Source organism: Danio rerio, chromosome 12 (genome assembly GCF_052040795.2).
Source record: "Danio rerio strain M-AB ecotype USA chromosome 12, GRCz13ab, whole genome shotgun sequence".
Classification (NCBI taxonomy): domain Eukaryota; kingdom Metazoa; phylum Chordata; class Actinopteri; order Cypriniformes; family Danionidae; genus Danio; species Danio rerio.
This window is the reverse complement of record NC_141032.1, coordinates 10,584,773-10,606,132: the sequence shown is the minus strand read 5'-3', so window position 1 is coordinate 10,606,132 and position 21,360 is coordinate 10,584,773. Positions and strand designations below refer to the sequence as shown.

The 21,360-nt window shown below is 36.4% G+C and overlaps 1 protein-coding gene across 5 annotated transcripts in view; it reads left to right on the top strand.

Moving 5' to 3' along the window:
• Positions 1-21,360, top strand: part of ngfrb (nerve growth factor receptor b) — a 93,878-nt gene that overhangs the window by 49,478 nt on the left and 23,040 nt on the right. For all 5 annotated transcript variants that reach the window (XR_015503532.1, XR_015503531.1, XR_015503530.1 and 2 more), the window contains 1 exon segment: positions 1,585-1,944. Coding sequence is in view for 1 of the 5 variants with exons in the window: in NM_001198660.1 (NP_001185589.1) it covers positions 1,585-1,944 (360 nt within the window). In the remaining 4 variants the exon portion in view is untranslated.

The following is a 21,360-nucleotide window of genomic DNA, read 5'->3' as shown; positions in this document are numbered from 1 at the left end:
TGAGAATAAGCCCAATAAGACATTTTTTTCTATGAAAACGACTAGATGTACTTTATGCCGCTTATTACATAGCTACTTGGCAAAAAAAAAAAAAAAAATTAAAGATTTGTTCTGAGCTGTAATTGTTTATTAATTCTGTAATCAAATGCAAAGTTGATAGAAATGAAAATGGCTAAAAATAACATACAATAGTGTTCAGTAAATATACATATTAATCAGATGGTGAAAAAATGGCGACAAAGTCAAAAACAGTGACATGACAGACAAGCATACAATATATATGGACGTGATCGTATTCACTGACGATCAAAATTATTATGAGGTACCTGAATATGCCTGTGAAAATAGTTTCCGTAACTGTTATCGGAATAACAAACCTTGGAATGTAGTGATTGACCAATCAGAATCAAGAATCCCAGACAGCCTTGAAATAATTATCATTTTAATTTGATCACCCAGCCCTATGCCTGAGTAGCCAGAACAGATTTGAAGAGACATATAATGCACAACTACAAACTTTGTACACTTTAAAATCTTGTATTTTTAACGTCTGCTTGGATGAGAAGCTGCAACCATTTTTTTTTTTTGTGTTGTGATGCAATTCCTAAAGAAACTTGTGTGTGCCTTGTTTTTTCTACTGTAAGCTGATTGGATGTAGTAAGGTAGGCATGAGAGTCATTACAACCGACACCTCCTCCTCAACATTTTTGTTTGTGGTCAAAATTGACAGTTGGAGGGGCATGGTTAAGTATGTTAACCACACCCCCCCAACTATCAATTTTGACCACAAACAAAAATGGTTTAATAATATCCACTATTTTTTATTTTGTCAATCAAATCAAACCAGCGATCAAGCCTGTGCAGATCACTGGAGAACTACACATGTGCTACTCTAACAAACTACAACTCTTTGCACTCATCAACTTCTACCACAGCTGACAATAATTCGGTCACTTACACACACACTCAGCTGAAAGTCATGATGGACTGATTACCTGGATTGTAAATTCACCTCGCATACACATACTTTGCTGAGTTTTTTTTTTTCTATAGCATTACGAAGTGTTTCCCTTCCCTTCCAAGTGGTCTTGTCCTTCCATGTTTTGATCATTGTCTGGTTTACTGTTGATTTTGTTTTTCTGACTATGCTTCTGAATTACCTTCATGATTCTGTTTGTACCTGTTTGACCATTGCCTGTCTTTTTTACTAAACTGTGTGTGGATCCTCATTCCCATTGTCCAGCATCCCTACTCTACAATTTGTTTCGGCCCGAACTACAAAACCAAAGTTATTTTTAGTATAATTTTTGATTATGTTGCATGCTAGTGTGATGATGCAAATAATATTATTATCAGTTAAGTATGTTAACCACGCCCAGTGCCTCAGACAGACGTAATCTGGGAATTTACCTGAAAACAAACAGGAAGTGCTTTTTTAGATTTTAATTTAAAAGAGCAAACATTTGCTTATTAATGACCTGCTCAGGTAAATTTTTCACAACAAAACTAGCAATGTGAGCTAAAAAATCATACGATTCATTTTAATCCCATGTGTACTTTAACCTCGGCTCCTTCTGTCCTCAGGTGAGACGTTCTCGGAGAACTTCAGCCATAAAGACAAGTGCCTGCCTTGCACACAGTGTTCTGAGCTGATGCGCATGCTGACGCCCTGCACGGATGCCAATGATGCCTTGTGTGTCTGCGACTACGGCTTCTTTCTCAACCAACTAAGCGGCCGTTGCGAGGCCTGCACCGTGTGTCCTGTAGGCCAGGGTGTGCAGGTGCCCTGTAATTTTGAGCGAGATACAGTGTGCGAAAAGTGCGAGGATGACACGTATTCGGATCAGGACACCTCTTTTGACCCCTGCCTGCCATGCACAGTGTGTGATCAGCCCGAGATGGAGGTGAAAAGCTGCACTCCTGTCAGTGACGCTGTCTGTCAAGGTAAGAGAATAGAGAATCAAAATCAAATTGAAACTATGGTCCCACTTTATATTATGTGGCCTAAAGCAATAGTGCACTCAAAAATGAAAATTCTATCATCATTTACAGGCTTTATGTGTAGATCTTCATAAGTTTGAATCAAAAGGAAGATCTTTTAAAGAAAGCCAGAAACCTGTAACAATCGACTTTCTTAGTATTTGTTTTTTCTACTATGGATGTCAATGGTTGTAGTTTTTCAACAGAAGAAAGGGTAACACCATATTTTGATAGTACATTTGAGTATTAGTAGACTGTCTGCTTAATATCTGTTGGTAGAGACATTCTACAGACATTTAACTGACTATAAGAAACTTTGTAAATACATGTAAACTTACACAAACGTTATCCCCAACCTAACAGTCTACTGATAATCTCAACCCAGGCTCATTCTGAAAACGTAGTCCCATGGACGTTTCTGTAGACCGCGAAATACATCCTGGGAGGTATGTATTATTGCAGTTTTTGTTTTCTGGAATCCGCGAGAGGGCGATGTGTGTGCTTTTTTGCATCTTAAATATTCCTCGCAAGTGCCTTTTGCGCCCGCGCTGTTCTCACGTAAACCCACCAGTTGTCGCCTGACTGAATGATTGACTGGGCGACCGGCCAATTGACTGACCCAGTGTCCTCCTTCCCTAAACCCAACCAATTTTACCAATCGACCTGCTTGCCCGCTTGCTTTCCCCAACCCAACCGACGGTTTGCAAAAGCCTTTCTCAAAAAAAGAAAAGCCATCGCCTGATTTTTACCATGTTTTCAGATTTTACCAAATTTTCACCCTGTTGTTCACTTGATATTTTATTTTTTGGATTCTGTTTTTGTCTTACCTGATTTCTGGAACCGCTCTTCCCCGTACTCGAACCTGGTTGTCATTGTCACCATGGTCAACTCATCTCTGCGTCTCAAGTCCGCCGACGTAAACGACGAGCTAACTGGAAAAACTGGTTGCAGTGGAAAAAACCCTCCACACGGTGGTAAGCTGTCAGCCGGTTATCACCAAAAGGAATGATGTCATACCGCCTATTAGCATTCGCTTTAAAAAATTAAATGCAGCCATACTTACCTCCGGCTACATAATTTGTGGTCTTCAGAAATGTCTGCGGGACTACGTTTTCAGCATGAGCCTGTGTTGTATAATCTAATGAGAATTAGTTGGCATGTAGATGCAATGTAACTTAAATTCAACAAACCGACCAAGTAAAGTGTGACCAAAGAAAGAAACCCACAAAGTTTTGAAACTACTTGAGGGAGAGTAATAAGTTTGTAAATTTTCATTTTAGGGTGCACTATACCTTTACCTAATAGGTACTTCAGAAAATAATTACAATGTTTACTGTAAAAAGTGATTTACTTTGCTTCATTTAAAATGTGAGTAAACCCGTTACCATTAAACTTATAAGTTGAATTTACTTTTAAAAAATAAGTAAATCCATTGTGTTAAAATGATTAAGAAAAGTACGGAACCCCGGAAAGGACATAGTGGAGGAGAAAAAAACTGGCTGGGTGAAAAAAAAATAATGGGTGAAAGAAAAAAATGGGTGGGAGGAAAATATATATTTGTAAGTTTTTGCGTTCTCTCTCAAAGTTTTGCGTTCCCTCGCAAAGATGTTTTGCGTTCCCTCGCAAAGTTTTGTGCTATCTCGCAAAGATGTTTTGCGTTCTCTCGCAAAACTGTTTCTCCACAAACACTTCCTTTTCACTTCACTCATGTAAACCCTCCCGTTTTTGCCGAAATTCTCCCATATTTTACCATTCTACCCCACTTTCTTTACATTAAATCTGTGTGTCGATCGTCGCCTTTCACTTTGCAACCTCTGAAGCAGCGAATGGATGTATAAGCGCTGACTGACAGACGCGCTCCGTACAATAAACTCACTTGTTTGATAACAGAAGTGTCCCTTTAAATGGTGCGTACAGACACTGATCTGGGATCAGTTTATTGTACGGACCACGTCTGTCAATCAGCGCTTATCTGAAGACTGGAGTCATGAAGCTGAAAATGAATCTTTAAAATTACTGTAATAAATTAAATGATAAACTACTTTTGAACAGTTAATTTATAGTGCAATAAGATATCACAATCTTATATTTTTTCTGTTTTTTTTTTTATTAAATAAATGCAGCCTTGGTGAGCAGGAGAAGCTTATTTTAAAACATTTAAAAACTGCTACTGACCCCAAACTTTTGACTGGTAGTGTATGTACTGTACATAAGAAGTGCATTGTACTAAATGATTAATTTAAATGTAAGTACATAGCTGTTAAGGCCACTTAAAATAAAGTGGGACCGAAACTATAAATAAATGGCCGTCATGACACTTATGCTTTGTCTGAACTCGAATTTTTCCCTACTACAAAGTGTGCAAAAAACAATATATGAAAGGACCAAATGCCGTTTAAGTCAGAATTGTTAGCCCCCTTTGAATTATTATTTCTTTTTATATTTCCCAAGTGACGTTTAACAGAGCAATTAAATTTTCAAAGTATGTCTGATAATATTTTTTTCTTCTGGGTAAAGTCTTATTTCTTTTATTTTAGCTAGAATAAAAGCAGTTTTAATTTTTTTAAACACCATTTTAAGGATAATATTATTAGCCCCTTTAAGCTATATTTTTTCGATAGTCTACAGAACAAAACATCATTATACAATAACTTGCCTAATTACCCTAACCTGTCTAGTTAACCTAATTCACCTAGTTAAGCCTTTAAATGCCACTTTAAACTGCATAGAAGTGTCTTGAAAAATATCTAGTCAAATATTATTTACTGTCATCATGGTAAATCATTCTGACTTGAACTCTACGTGGTATAGATGATCTACTACTCCCATTTGCCCCTCAGGTGTTTGTCCCTCACTTACCCCATAGACATCCTTTATTATGGGTCAATATTTTATCAAATTCATTGGTTGAACTGTGACTAGGACCAATGCAAGGTAACACTTAATATATTGGATTTGCATATTTTAGAGCAAATTACATTGCTTCCTGTCAGTTTTGAATTGATTTTAAAATGTGTATGCTAACTTACAGTATAAGGCATTGAATGGTCTTACTTTTAGATGTCTCCTTGCATGCATCTTTTACCTTTGCACTTTTTATATGTATGTAAAGCACATTGAGATGCTGCTTTTAAAGATGCCGTATAAAATAACTCCCCCTGTCCTAAAATAACTGGCCAAACAAACTGCCACATGTTTTAACCCTCAATGATTCTGTTCTTTTTGTGTGTGTGTGTCACTATGTGGTTGCTAGGATGTTCCGGGTGGTTGCTAAGTTGTTACTGCTCTATGTGATTGAGTGGTCCTTTGTTTTTTTTTTGTTTTTTATATAGTGTTGAAGCTATTGATAAAATGACCTTGTATGTGTATCACATAATGCACAATTATAAACACAGAGATGGTTTAAAGTCTGTATTTTGATTAATGAACAGTATGCGGAATGATCATTTATGATTTTTCAAATCTTTTTAAGGAAGTTAGTATACTTCTATGTTCTCTAGATTGCATTTATTTGACCAAAAATACAGCAGTATTTTACTTTACAATATTATAATTACAATATTTTATACATGTTTTACAAAGTAACTTTAATATTTAGTATTTTAATTTAATTTGAGCTTTTATTAGTCAATAACACTGATAAAATGATTAGTTGCTATCAAATATACAAAGTATTTATTAAAAACGTATTAATCATCATAGAAACCCTAAAAATTCATGATGGTTTACACACAACTATTAAATATAATTTCTGTTTTCAATGTTATATTTGGCTCAGTGGTTAGCACTGTCGTCTCACAACAAGAAGGTTGCTGGTTCGAGCCCCGCCTGGGTCAGTTGGCATTTCTGTGTGAAGCTTGCATGTTCTCTCTGTGTTGGTGTGGGTTTCCTCAAGGGTGCTCCGGTTTCCCCACAGTCTAAAGACATGTGCTATAGGTAAATTGAGAAAAGTAAATCGTCCGTTACTTGTGCGTGAATGAGAGTGTATGGGTGTTTCCCAGTACTGGGTTGCAGCTGGAAGGACAACTGCTGTGTAAAACATACGCTGGATAAGTTAGAGGTTTATTCCGCTGTGGTGATCCCTGATTTATAAAGGGACCAAGCTGGTGGAAAATGAATGAATGAATTTTTATTAAAAAAACCCACTAAATGTGCTGCTTAGTTGTTTTTTTTTTTTGTTTTTTTGAAGAAATACATGTGTTTAGTGATGTTATTTTTGTATTTTTTAAAAGGAAGATAGACTTAAGATTGTAATACATTACTTTTAAAAGTAACTTTACCAAACAATGACTTTAAAAGATTTATGTAACACTGACAATTGGTCTTTTCCATCAAATAAATTACATATTTAAACAACAATAACAATTGAAAAAGGTCTATTTTAAATTGTATTAATATTTTCAAAATAGTTATGTTTGACTATATTACTGTTTTCATCCAACAATTCATCCAACTTCTTTCAAAAAGTTCTATTAAAAACATTACATATTTCATTGTCAAATATTGATCTTTTGTTATTTAACAGTTTTGTGTTCATATTATTTATTAAAACTTGAAAATTTGTTAAAATGGTAAATGGATAAAATTGTAAACGTGATAACACTTTGGATTAGAACTGCTTGTAGTTGACAAATGAATGGATAAGATTTTACTTATAAACGTGGCATCACTGTTTGTATTAAGATGTGATTTGTCCACAAATAGAAAATATATGTTTTAAATCTAAGACCAAAACATTTCACTAGCTGAGCCTCCTGAACTCATCCTAATGTCAGATGCTCTTAGCATAGCCAAAAACCCAACATTTGGCGTGTTATTACTGAGTTGAATTTAACTGTGAATAAAATTAAGACAGTATCTTGAGAAAAAGATCACATTGAAGGATCTGCAGTCCACATTACAGGCTTTGTTCTGTGGCTCGCCACTAATACGGTTTCAGAAGACGATCAGAGAAAGAGCCTTTGTAAGTTGTGCCATCAAAGGAAACCATACTAAGTGCAGCAGGGCGCATAAATGGATTCTCAATGTACTTTCTTAATGTATTCTGATTATGACATTACATACAGTATAGATGAGGTCGTTTTGAGCATTCTGCAGTAACTCTGTGTGTGTATGTGGATAGCATCTGTGATTTAGTAGAAAATTGTATCTTTGATGATTTGATCATTTAGCGGGACATTTATACAACACCATTTTAAACTAAAGATTCATTTACACAACATTAGCATTTTGGGCACCTGAAAACCTTTTGAAAAGGGGTTCTAAGGCTGCTTAATTATGGAAAAAAATTGTATTTAAAATTTTTTTATTTGTTGCTCTTAAAGTGAATGAGAGATGAGACTGATTGGTTTAATGTGTGTTTTGCCAAAAACAAGCCAATGACTAGGGCCAGACAGAATCTGCTGACATTTTTTGCTATTTCTGTGGAGAATTTTGTAAAAATCTGTGGATTTATGTGGTATGATTTTAGGAGTATCATCACTAAAAACTTAATTTATGAAATAAAACAATAATAAAACATTTTTAACTTTTATATAATGTTTACAATGCAAATCCAATTAGATCCGCTAATTTGGTAAACAAAGCAAGTCTCCTATATAATATAGCTACTATAAGACAGAAAATAATACTTTACAAACTGTATTGTAAATAAATCATGTGAACATTTTAATATTACTGTTATTATATCACAATAATGTTAGTGAAATGAATTTAAAAACTGAATAAAATTAAATTTACACACATTTGCACAAGTAAATACATAGACTTTGTGTGGGCCTACCCATGACTGATTGAAAGAATAAGGACAACCCTTAAATACCTTGCGCTGTGTGCGACGGCTGTTTTTCCCGTTCTTAAAAAGCCCTTTAGACCATGAGCTGGGTGCGACGACTGTTTTTCCCATTCTTAAAATGCTCAAAACACTCCCATAACTTATTAAAAGGATGAGAACAACACTTTTAGACCATGCGCTGGGTGCGACTACCATTTTTCCCGTTCTTAAAATGTCCAAAACACACCCATAACTCATTAAACAGATGAGGACAACACTTTTAGACCATGTGCTTGGTGCAACGACTGTTTTTCCCATTCTTAAAATGCCCAAAAAACACCCATAACTTAATAAAAGGTAAATGACAAAACTTTTAGACCACGCACTGGGTGTGATGACTGTTTTTCCTGTTTTTAAAATGCCCAAAACTCACTCATAACTCATTGAAAGGTTGAGGACAACACTTTTTGACAATGTGCTGAGTGCGACAACTATTTTTCTCGTTCCTAAAATGCCCAAAACACACTCATAATTCATTAAAAGGATAAGCACAACCTTTTTAGACCATGAGCTGGGTGTAACAACAGTTTTCCCAATCTTTTAATGCCCAAAGCACACTCATAACTCATTAAGAAGATAAGCACAACCATTTTAGACCATGCATTGGGTTCAAAAACTATTTTTCCCATCTTAAAATAGCAAGATTATATTCAGACATGCCCTAAGTGTGCTGTGCACTTTTGCACATTTATCCTTACAATAGAGCCCAATGTGTTACTAAATCAAAATCAAGCTCACTTTTTTTTATTTCTGTGCCAAAGCAAATAACAGATGAAAAAGTTCAACTGAGGAGTAAGATGTGTTTGAATGAAGAAGAAAAAAATATTAAAAGGTATAACACTCTTTGACCTTATTTATTTGACCATATGATCATGCTATATGGGTGATTCACAGTACTATATATTTCTGTTAACTATTTACACACACATGCAATTTTTCACAGTCTGAGATCCATCCCAACATACCCATAAAATAATATGAATAATTTATTTATTGGACTCAACTAAAAGCTGATCAATATTTTTAATTTTAACTTTCCAACAAAATGAAAGCCTATTGACAATTATTGCAATATTTTATAGTTAAATGGCCCTGGGGTTAAAAATTGCAGTTTAATGGGTTTCAATGAGGACATTTTTGTCCCTGAGGTCCTGTGGGTAACTTTTTTGTACCCAGTGTAAAATATATGTTTAAAAGGAAATGAATGTGGACTACTACAATTGTGTTAAAAGTCAAAATGTATCTAGTTGGCATTAACACAGGCAAAATTATCACACACACACAAAAATGGCCATAATGTACAGTCTACCTTACACATGTATTTATTTAATGATTAAAACGGTTTATATTGCTTGGTCATTTTATGTGTGATTTGCCATGAGAAATAGCAAACCCACTCACTTGGGAAAAATAATATAACACTTTCTTCTCTATAATATACAATATTTGAAGCGGTACTTAATCATTCTTTAAACTTATGCCACGCTGACTTTTGCTAATTAATGTAATAGATCATTCAAAAATAAAAATGTATTCACTGTTCACTCACCCTTAAGTGATTATTAACATTTATGAGTGTTTTTCCTTTTGTTGAACACTAAATAAGATATTTTGAAGAAAGCTGAAAACCTGTAAATGTTGACTTCCATAGTAGGAAAACAATACTATGGTATTCTATGGTTACAGGCTTCTTCAAAAAGCGTGGAAAGTAACTTGGTTGAGTATTTATTTTTTCAGGATTGCCTTAGGCATGTAATTGGCTAATTAGCTAATCGGCAAATTGATTCTGTGGTTTGAATGTGTTTGAAGACTGCTCAGATGTGTATGTTTGTATAAACTCATGCCTGATGTTTATCCATCAATAATCAACATAAGATTTTCTCTGACCTCGTTTGACCTCTTCCTGAGGTGAGAGGTCATAGGTCACGGGTGATTACAGGTCTTCCTGGCAAACACATCTTACTCTTCAATTGAACCTTTTCATCTGTTATTTCCTTTGGCAAAAAATAAAAAAGTGAGCTTGATTTTGATTTAGAAACACATTGGGCTCTATTATTACAAAAAAATTGCCAAGGCTCATCTGTCTTGCACAGTTTTAAAATAATTGGTACTTGAAGTCATCAGCTTCCGAGATTATCTTAGTTCAGTTTGATTTAAATGGAGTGTTGAGAAGGATCACTTATGGGCCAAAAAAACAAGAAAGCCCTTTAGATCCCTGAAAAGGGCCTAGTGTTAAACACCCAGATCGCACTCATTTTTGTCTTTCTCTTCTGCAATGGTACATTAGTCATGTGTGGGTAGAGACAGTAGCATGAAAGTGGCGTGTAATTCCACCAAAAGGCATGAACTTGTGTTGGTGTGTGGTGTGTGCCTCAAGATGTGGTCACATTTCATATTCACAGATCCCATTTCATCCCCGAATTAAAAGAGAATGCAAATGATTGTAAATAAATAAATCTAATAATATCACTAAGGCCAGAAGGAATCTGTGGATTTTTATTTTGCTATTTCTGCACAGTTTTACTTAAATAAGTTTGGACTTCTGAGGTATGATTTTGATAGTATAGGAGCTAAAAACTTAACAATTAAAATAAAAAACAACTTTATAGCTTTTTATTAAGGTGTACAATGTAAATCTAATCAAAAAGAACAACATTACTTGTACAGCAGGTCTCTCATAATACATCTACAAAAAGACATAATAAATATTGGTAACACTTTACAATAAGCTTCATTAGTTAATGCATTTACTAACATGACTAATCATGAACAACACATGTACAGCATTTATAAATCATAATTGAACATTTACTAATGCATTATTGACATTTAAGTCCATGCTTGTTAACATTAGGTAATGCACCATGAGTTAACATGAACTAACAATGAACTACTGTATTTTCATTAACTAACATTTTTTAACATGAATAAATACTATAGTAAATGTATTGTTCATTGTTTGTTCATGTTAGTAAATGCATTACTTAGCATTAACTAATTAATTTAATTAATAGTAATTTTACTTATTGTAAAGTGTGACCTAAATATTACATTTCAAAGTGCATTGTGCATAAATAATCTGAACATCTAAACATTTACACATTACTTATAAATCTAATGCATCTATGCATATATATAAAAAAAAGTAATATACTGTTAATTTATTCATATTTACATAAATAAATAGATGGAATGACAGTTCAATGATCTGTGTAAATCTGCTGAGTTTTCCACAGATTTCTACAGACAGATTTTTTATTGGCTTTACTACCTATCACTAATTTTACTCTTTGTCTTCTGTAATGTTTTGTTCTTATACCATCATCTAATGCTCAAACCTGAAGCTATTTTTAACAATCTAAATCATTTAATAACACTCACTGTACTGCCATTATTTTGAGATCTACACTCTATTTGACTTACATAAAGATGATGAATTAAATTTAGGTTAAACTGAAGAAATCAATTTATTTGCCGAACGTTCAAGACTTAACTCTGAAAATGAAGCTTTTTAGAACTCAATCTTGCTTAGTGATGCATTTTTGTGGCCATGAGACACTGGGGGGCTGTTCTGACACTGCAAGCACACAGAGGAACTTTATTGGTCAATATCCCTCCCATGCAAACCTAAAGATTTATCATCACCCATATTGACTCTTTAACTTTGACCTCTATTTCTGCCCAGTACAATGTGTGCCTTGAAATTGAGACGTCTGTCAGAAGTGACCAGAAATAATCAATCTCTCCCTTTCTTTTTTTTCTCCATCCTTCTTATCCTAAGACAATAAAGTGTGTTCATTCATGACCACTGCTCGTCCTCCAGTTATCTGGCATGTGCCCTATGACATTAGTGGATAGAGAGTTGGGCTGTTTTGGGGGGGTAATGTAAGGCTTTGCCCTGAAGTGGGGGTCTTGGGGTGATGATCTGGCATGCGCCTGAGCTTGTGTCACCCCATATAAAGTCTTATACAATTCTGCACCATGGATTTTCCTGTGGCATATAACTGTGCTTGTGGCTGGAATTACATCATTGAAATTCCATGATGCCCAGCGTGGAATTACAGCTTCTTACACAGAATTCGTTGAGTTTTTTGCACCAAAGTTTCCAAGAGAATCCTTTCAGTGAGGAACAATTTACATCTATTCTTTTATCTCACAATCTTACCCCTTGCAACCCCAAGTGTCAAGGTTCAGCTGCTATATTGTGTGGCAAGTGTGTCCGGATGACACCACTGACATTTAAACATGGATGTTCATTTGTTGGAGAAGTTAATGATCAGAGCCGGTTTAGACCATGTCATTTAGAATTGAGGGGTGAGGAAGTGTTGGGATCTTTTAGGAGGGAAATTATGTACATCTTTTTATATAAGAACATGGTAACGAAACCAAAACTAAGCATAATTGTATTTAGCAGGGATTTGGGATTCTTATCAGTCAATCCTTTTTTATTTAATATGTTAAATAATAAACATGAATTCCCAAATTTATTTCTGTACAGTTAAAAGGATTTAATTTAATAAAAGAAACAAAAAGAAATGTGTAATCCATTTGCTCTATATTCTTAATTTTTTTTTCAACTTAGTCTCTTTATTATTCAGGAGCGACACAGCGAATGCAATGCATAAGTTTTACGCAGCGGATGCCCTTCCAGCTGCAACCCAGTACTGGGAAACACCCATATACTCTTATTTACACACACTAAGGAGAATTTAGCATATAGTGCAAGCTTTTGGACTCCGGGGGAAACCGGAGCACCCGGAGGAAACCCATGCCAACATGGGGAGAACATGCAAACTCCACACAGAAATGCCAACTGGCCCAGCCGAGGCTCGAACCAGCGGCCTTCTTCATGTAAGGCGACAGCGCTACCCACTGCACCACCACACCACCCACCATTTGCACTATATTTTATTGTATAATTTTGATATTACGCATATACTCTTAATCATATGCTATATACTCCAGTATATAAGGTATGACGTCATAATCTAGAAGAGAATTTGCTGTGGGTTTCCTCAAGTTTTTCAGATGGCGTTTTTATAACGTGTGTCTTTTATTTATATTATTTAGAAAAAATGTCTGAGGTAAACATAAATATTAAACATATGTTTAACCCTGACCCTAAACCCTAACTCTTAAACAACCATTTAAAAGTAACAATTTCTGTTCTCTGTTCTGTTATTCTATTTCACAGAAATAGTGTTAATTCTCAGGAAGTTCTCTGCGTACCTCAGACCGAGTCAGCTTGCATTTTTCTGGCATCTGAAAGGTGCCACAACTGACTTCATAACTTTTCTGTAAAAAACAGTATTGTGTTTTGACATCAAAGTGAATTAACTTCACTATTATAACAAATAATATCATTTTATTTAATAGACCCTTTTCAAAAAGCTGTTATAATGCATTTAACGGTCATCATAATCTTAAATCCTTAAAAGTTTTTATTGTTTAGATAAAAAAATGCAGTATGAACATTAATATGCATTTATGAATGTATTATATCATCTTTGCATCGAATTACAAAATGAATTACCGCTTATGCGAGGTGTTTCTAATGCAGCATCTATGGGGCTGAGAGTCAATTTGATGTTGTTTTCTCCTCTGGCTGCCATCATTGGTCTCGCAATATTTTTCTACTTTTTCTGAAAGTCTTGATAACACCATTGTGGTGTTTTTCACTTATTATTTTGGGAAAGAGGGTTGTAAAAAATATTTGTTGTACTCTTACATTCACTGCACTCTAAGTTTACCCAATTATGACGCCTTCTGCTTCTGAGAAACCCGGATATGTGAAAAGGGTCTATGCTTAAGGGCATGTCTGAATCCACTTTTGCTCTTTTAAGGATGGAAAATTACGCTCTGCTCCATGGCACTTGGTCTAACAGAGTTGAGCTTATTCTCATTATGAGTTATGGATGTGTTTTGAGAACAAACCAGAGTCTCATCTCCCATTGCCTTTAAGAGTCAGTTGTCTCGCGCCATGACGCATTTGCTATTTACAGGGCGGACTTTGTAAGTGGAAAAACTGAACACTTCACCAGCACTTTAACAGTTAAACAGACCATCTGCAGCGCAAGGATAAAGAATGAGCCTCCTCCATTCGCTCTCTCTACTTTCTCTTTCTCTCTTTTGCTGATAAGGAAATGCTGTTGTACGTACAAACATCCATTAGCCTACATAACCAATTTCATTTGTTAAGCGCAAAGATTTGTTTCAAAACTATTTCTAAATTCAGTTTTAATTTCCAGCAAATAAATAAATGAACAATAATAACGAAGTGTGCTCAAAAACCTGAGTTATATCCAAACTCTCACGTAAACTTTTACGTATTTAAAAACTTGGTCACACTTTACAATAAGGTTCATTAGTTAATGTTAATTAATGCATTTACTAACACGAACAAACAATGAACAAAACATTTACTACTGTATTTATGCTAGTTAATGTTAGTTAATGAAAATACAGTAGTTCATTGTTAGTGCATGTTAACTCAGGGTGCATTAACTAATGTTAACAAGAATGGACTCGGATGTTAATATTGCATTATTAAATGTTCAATTATGATAAATAAATGCTGTACAAGTGTTGTTAATGATTAGTTTATGTTAGTAAATGCATTAACTAATGAACCTTATTGTAAAGCGTTACCAAAAACTTTAACATCAACAGCGCTCAGAAGTAGAATACAGATTCTTAATAATAACTACACTTTGTAATGCATGTATTAATATAAATAGGAACTTGTGCATGTTAAACACCCCCAACTGATACTATTTATCACTGACAGAGAGTTCAAGGGTGGAAGCGAACAGCATTTACGCATTAGCACTTAATTAAATCAGGTAATAGGAAGTACTGATTGAAGATCAGATTTCCCCATCAGTGAGCTCTGACTCTGAGCGATGATGATATGGTCAGCTTAGCCCAGACAGCTTAACTTGGTGATTAGAGAGGGACAATTTGACTCTGTTGACACAATACAGATTGTAGGATTTGTTGGCTTGCAACTGCGACAATAGCAAAAGAAGCATTTGAAGCCAGAGAAGAAAGGAAAAGGAAAGACAGATGTGTATCAGGAGACAGATTTAGTGGCAAGAGGGAGAAAGCATATGTACAGAAGCGTTTGTGGTCGATAACACAGATTGGGTTTCTCCGCTGCACTCTCAGGTTACTCACGCTGACCTTTCGTGAGCAGGATCACGTTTTGCCGCAGAGAACACATGCGCACACCGACAACACACACGCACACATGAGCTCCAGCATGACGAGGCATGTTGCTGAGTTTATTCCAATAAACATAATGACACGGTCTGGTCCTGCTTACAGGAAATACCATTCAAACCATTATCTGCTCATTAAAGACTAGTCACTTTCTCGCTGTTGAATCACATAGTTGGGATTGTGAAAAATAAATACGTGTCTGTGTGGGTTTAGATTTTGCTTTCACATGCATACATGATTACGGTCATCCAGTAACTATTATGCTATAAAATGTGTTGTTACTGGTTGTCCAGCCTTGTTCTCTTTGTAGTTCAAGTGCAGTCTATGTAGTGTGCCCCCAGCTTACCACATAATCTGTAAACGCTCGATCAGGACCACAGATATCAGACTTTTGCATCATTTTTCAGTGTGCTCCAGTGGAACTCCATTACTTTGGCTACATTTACATGGACACAAATAAAGGGCTCTATTTTGACGGTCCATGCGCAAAACGGAAAGTGCAGGGCGCAAATGATTTCAGGGCATGTCAGAATCCATATTTGCTAATTTAAGGACGGGAAAATCCGCTTGGTCTAAAAGGGTTGAGTTTATTTTCTTAATGAGTTATAGGTGTGTTTTGAGCAACCAGGGCTCATTGTGGAAACGTAGCCCTGCGGACGTTTCTGCAGACCGGTAGGTACGTATTTGAGCAGTTTTTGTTTTTTGCGAATCCGCAAGAGGCCGCTGTGTGCGCTTCTTCGCATCTTGAACACCTCTCGGTTCGTGCCCGCGCTGGTTTCGTGTGAAAAGCCGCCGGAGGCCGCTGTGGAGCGACCGTGCGTCCGACTGACTGGCTGAACGACTGAACGATCGACCGGGTGGCCTGCCAATCGGCTGACCCGACCGCCCTCCTCTTTCTTCTCCTCCTCCTTCCTTAAACCCAAGCGACGGTTTGCAAAAGCCCTTGTCTTTGATTTTGACCGCGTTTTCGGATCTCGCCGCGTTCTCACCCTTATTTTTTGGATTCTGTTTTACATCTTACCTGATTTCTGGAACCACTCTTCCACGGACTCGATCTCGGTCGTCCCCGTGGCCGGCTTCTCCTCCTCCGGGCCTCCGCTCCGCCGACGTAACGCTGCGAGCTAAGCAGACAAACTGGTTACAGCGGGAAAGCCCTCCACAAGGAGGCGAGCCATCAGCCGGTGAGCGCGAAGAGGAGGATCAGAGCGGCGTCACACCGTCCTGCAGCGTTCGATCGAAAAAAACTAAATGTGGCCATACGTACCTCCGGCCACGTAAATCGCAGTCTCCAGAAACGTCCGTGGGGCTACGTTTCCAGAATGAGCTTGGGTTGGTTTTGAGAATAAACCAATCAGAGTCTCATCTCCCATTCCCTTTAAGAGCCAGCTGCGTCGCGCCATAAGCTGTTTACATGACGTAAAGTAAGTGTAAGTGGAAAAACTGAGTATTTCACCAACTAACAGTTAACAGTCTTTTTTTAACAGAAAACAGTTAAACAGAGCATCTACCGCTCAAGAATGAGAGATAATCGATCTACTTTCACTTTCACTCTCGTGGATAGGGAAACCTTTACGCACAGACATCAATTAGCCGAAAATAATTAATTTTGTTTGTTAAGCGCAAAGATTTGTTTCAAAACTATTTCTAAATTCAGTTCTAATTTCCAGCAAACGAATAAATGAACAATAATAACGAAGTGTGCTCAAAAATCTGAGTTATATCCTAAAACACATGCTGTGCCCCATATGGTCTAAAACCTGCAGGTGAGCAAATCTAAGCTTGTTTTTAATAAAACAAATATAAATATGGATATAATAAATAATATTAATAATAATAAAAAAATTATACAAAAGCAAATTGTTATGAATGAACTGAAAAAGCCTCCCGAGATGAAGAAGACATAAAGCAGTGATTTTTCATATTTATGTAGGCTAGAAAATAATATGTTTTGTAAGATTTTAATCCTTTATATTTACATCCTATATATGTTTTTATTATATCCTATATAAATCCTTAATATTTAACTTTTTTCATATGTAAAGATATTTGCCTATTTCTCTACATCTTGTGTGTAGGCTATTAAGCAGTGTGTAAGCGAGCCGCAACTCTGCGCTGGAGTTTAGACCGGGTTTGTTTTGGTCTAATGAAAAATCTATTATAGTTTCTCACAAAATAGCAACTTGCCAGCAGTGCGCCTCAGGACGCCATCCTTTTAGACCAGAACGCCTATGGGCGCACATATGAGCGCAAATGCATTTGCTATTTAAACAACCTGGTGCAAAACAGCAAAACGACTCTTGCGTCAAGCTGAAACCAGCAAATAACAGTAGCGCCGTGCCTTGCGCAGCATTGCGCCGGGTTGATGATAGGGCCAAGGAGTTTGTTATCAGATTTATGGCTTAGTCACAACTTTCATGCAAACACCCTAATTGATCCAATTGAGATTGATTTAAATGAATTTTTTATTAAATTGGAAGGGGTGGTTTAATCCTTTTCGAATTCGATTTAGTAGCAACAACATGACCGTGTAAGTCAGGCGTACACAAACTCTGTCCTGGAGGGCCGATGTCCTGTAGATTTTAGCTCCATCTCTCAAAACGCCTGCAAGGATGTTTCTAGAAAGCCTAGTAAGAGCTTGATTAGCTAGCCCAGGTGGGTCTGATTGGGGTTGGACCTAAACTTTGCAAGACACTGGACCTTAAGGACCGAGTTTGGGCACCCCTGGTGTAAGTACTTGAATCCGAAGGCACATGTGTGCACAAACTGAAATGTTGACACGCGTTAGCCTGTTATTTATATTCATATTTTGATAAATGCATGATAAGAATAAAGCATGCAAATCCGCTGGCTGTATATTTTCATTAGGCTGCTTGCCACATTGGTGGCTCAGTGGTTTGCACTGTCGCCTCACAGCAAGAAGGTCACTGGTTCGAGTCCTAGCTGGGTCAGTTGACATTTTTGAGTTTGCATGTTCTCCCTGCATTGGCGTGGGTTTCCTCCGGGTGCTCCGGTTTTCCCAACAGTCCGAAGACATAAAGTATAGGTGAATTGACTAAGCAAAATTGTCCGTACTGCATGTGTGTGAGTGTGAGAGTGTATGAGTGTTTCCCAGTACTGGGTTGCAGCTGGAAGGGCATCCGCTGTGTAAAACATATGCTGGATAATTTGTCGGTTCATTCCATTGAGGCTCGAACCAGCGACCTTCTTGCTGTAATGTGATTGTGCTACCCACTGCGCCACCGCGTCACCCATGATAATTACAATAAATATATATACTGGATGGGCCTCATGGTGGCATGCGGTATAGGTGAATTAGGTAAGCTATATTGGCGTTGTGTATGAGTGTGTGTATGGGTGTTTTTCAGTACTGGGTTGTGGCTGGAAGGGCATCTGCTGCGTAAAACATATGCCAGAACCAGAACAGTGGTTCATTCTGCTGTGGTGACCCCTGATAAATAAGGGACTAAGCCGAAGGAGAATGAATGAATTGTTTTGCTCTTGAGTGCAAATTGCAGAACTCACACCGTTAAATTAAGTTACATCTTTATTGTACTATTCTGTTGTTTTGTATTGTATTTGTAAACATTTCAAAGACATCAACCAGATGAACATTTTACCAATCTAAGGTACAATATTTTTTTTAATTATGAACATGTATAAAACTTAAGTACATTTAGGATCTTTTTCAACAGAGAATTTAATTGCTCAGTTCCTGCAAGTTCTAACAGGTGATAGCAAATCATTAGATGTGTTTTTGTTGCCTGATTTTAAGGACACAATGCATGTGTTGGTGTTGAGAATATCTGTGTTATTATTTAATAAAATAAAAAACTACTGTTTCAGTTTGGATTTTTGGCCCAGTACATAAGAAGTTTTTTGTTTTAGCCTAGCCAATAATTTTTATTTTGGTGAATCCTAGTGTAAATAGCCCATCTTGGTCACTAGTTTGACCTGGTCGATTGGCATGACCAGTTAATCAGTTACATGGAAGCAATGTTTCCTTACATATTACGCTTCATATTAAAAGGATAAAAACCCAAAATGAACATTTACTTATTATTTACTCAATCTTCACTTGTTCTAAACATGTTTAAAGGTAGGTTAAAGAAAGGTAAAAACCTGCAACCATTTTACCTCCATAGTAGGAAAAAACTAATACAGTGCGTGTGAATTGTTAGAGGTTTTCAGCATCAAAATATTCTTCAAATTTTTTTTTTGTGTTCAGCTGAAGAAGGAAACAGCTTTGGAATAAGTAAAAGATGAGTAAATAATTGCAGACTTTTCAATTTCGGATGAAATATCCCTTTAAGGCCACTGATGCGATATTTGTATTAGGAATAATTCAGAAAAATGGGACACAAAAGTAGAATAAACTACCGAAAGGGATAAAGAAGCGGGAAGCTGAGAATTAGAAAGAAAAAGACAGATGTGCGTATTCACGTCTTCATGAAGAGGAGGATAACCACCAGACTAAAGGTCAACCATGCATGAGAGAGATGCGACGGAAAGATAATGGAAAAGAAAGAAAGCAATACGGAGAACCAGAAGACTTACAGAGACATGGGGTGGCGGGGTGAGGGGTTTTGTTTCTTGACAAAGAACATCTCTGTCTATGATGGTGTCTGGTGTCTCTTCTCCAGTGATTCACTGTGCATGTGTGTGTGTGTGTGTGGTTATGGACTGTCATATTATTCAGAGACTGCAGGAAGAAAAGGGAACGGATACGAATCCAAAAATTGAATTTTGCATCTATTTACCTGCAAATACAATATAAAGACTCATAAGGCACTCTAATCTTGTTTTCTAGACAATTATTAGTGGTGTCTGTCAGGGCTGCTCGATTATGGGGAAAAATTATAATCGTTATTATTTTTGTCAATATTCTGATCACGATTATTTAAAACATTTGAGTTGGCCAAATTACTTTATATGTATTTATAATTTTAACCTATATACATTATTACATAAGGTTGCTATAACACCTATAACTTTAAGAGATCCTGAAAATTCACAAAATCTATTATTAAAAAAAACTAAAGATTAAAAATAATGATAGAAAGCTGAATAAAAATATACAATTGAACCAAACTGCAAAATGTTTTAGGCATAGTCTTCACAGTGAGGATTAAACTTTTGTTTTTGTTAAAGCCATAAAACTCAAGAGCAGTGACTGATTTTGTCATTGTCCTCTGTTGTATTGTAGTGTTTATAAAATTGTGAATAAATCTAATAAACTTTAATGAATCAAGCACGTCCCATGCTGTAAAAGTCACATCATTTTACTGATTTCCATGTGAAATTGGACTTTGTAGAGAAATGAATGTAGACTGCGAACGAGGACACAATTGCAGCAAATTAAATAGGTTTATTAATACTACAAATAAAATAAAAAAGATACAAAGACTACCCCAAGGGGAAAAAGAGCACGGGAATATTGATAATGAACTGGCACATGATATAAGACAAGAGGAGAATTTAAAGAAAAAATAATTAACAAATAAACAGGTGAACATAATAAACTAATAATGGGTTAATAAGGAGGGTGGGGATAGACTATAGATGGGAGAGCGCATGACACACAATCAACACAAGCCATGTGCTCACATAAAACGAGACAAGAACACGCAGCCAATAGCCCTTCACACAGTGAAACTGGTAAATATCCGGAACTACTTTACTGATACTTTAAAAAAAGTGCTGTTCACACAGGCAAGAACGCTCTGGAATCTGGCTAACATCTAACAGCTAAATGTGTCTGGACAAATATTAAAAGGCTTTTATTTTCATAAACAGCGTGGATGTGAATGCATCTGAATGTTCTGATTGGCAGGAGTAGATGTCTTGTATCAACACGTTCTAATTGTGAATGCACTCTTTCTGGCAATCTTCACATAGTGCAGCATTCTGGCAAATTACCTGTAATGTTACAACTTCTCTTTCTGAAAAATTGCCAAAACGAATTTACCAATACTTTCAAAAAAGGGCCTGTTCACACATATAGACATTTCGGTAAAATTGCCGGTAATTTTCTGAAAAGGTCTGTATGTGTGAAAGGGGCTAATGAGAGAACTCATTAACTGCGTGTTCACAAAACAAAACACTAAAGCACTCGGCCACAATGTAAACATAGACCCACGAGCTTAGACAACACCGACATAAACAGACTCAAGACAATAAATGAAAACAGCTCACCATGGGCTCACACATGCAACGTGCATGTTTCATGTCAGCACCATCTGAAACCGAAACCAATTAGACTGAGACGCTGAGAACAAACGGAAGAGCAAACGAGTATGCGCGAACGGAGCCTTTTCTGGGGGGTGCGC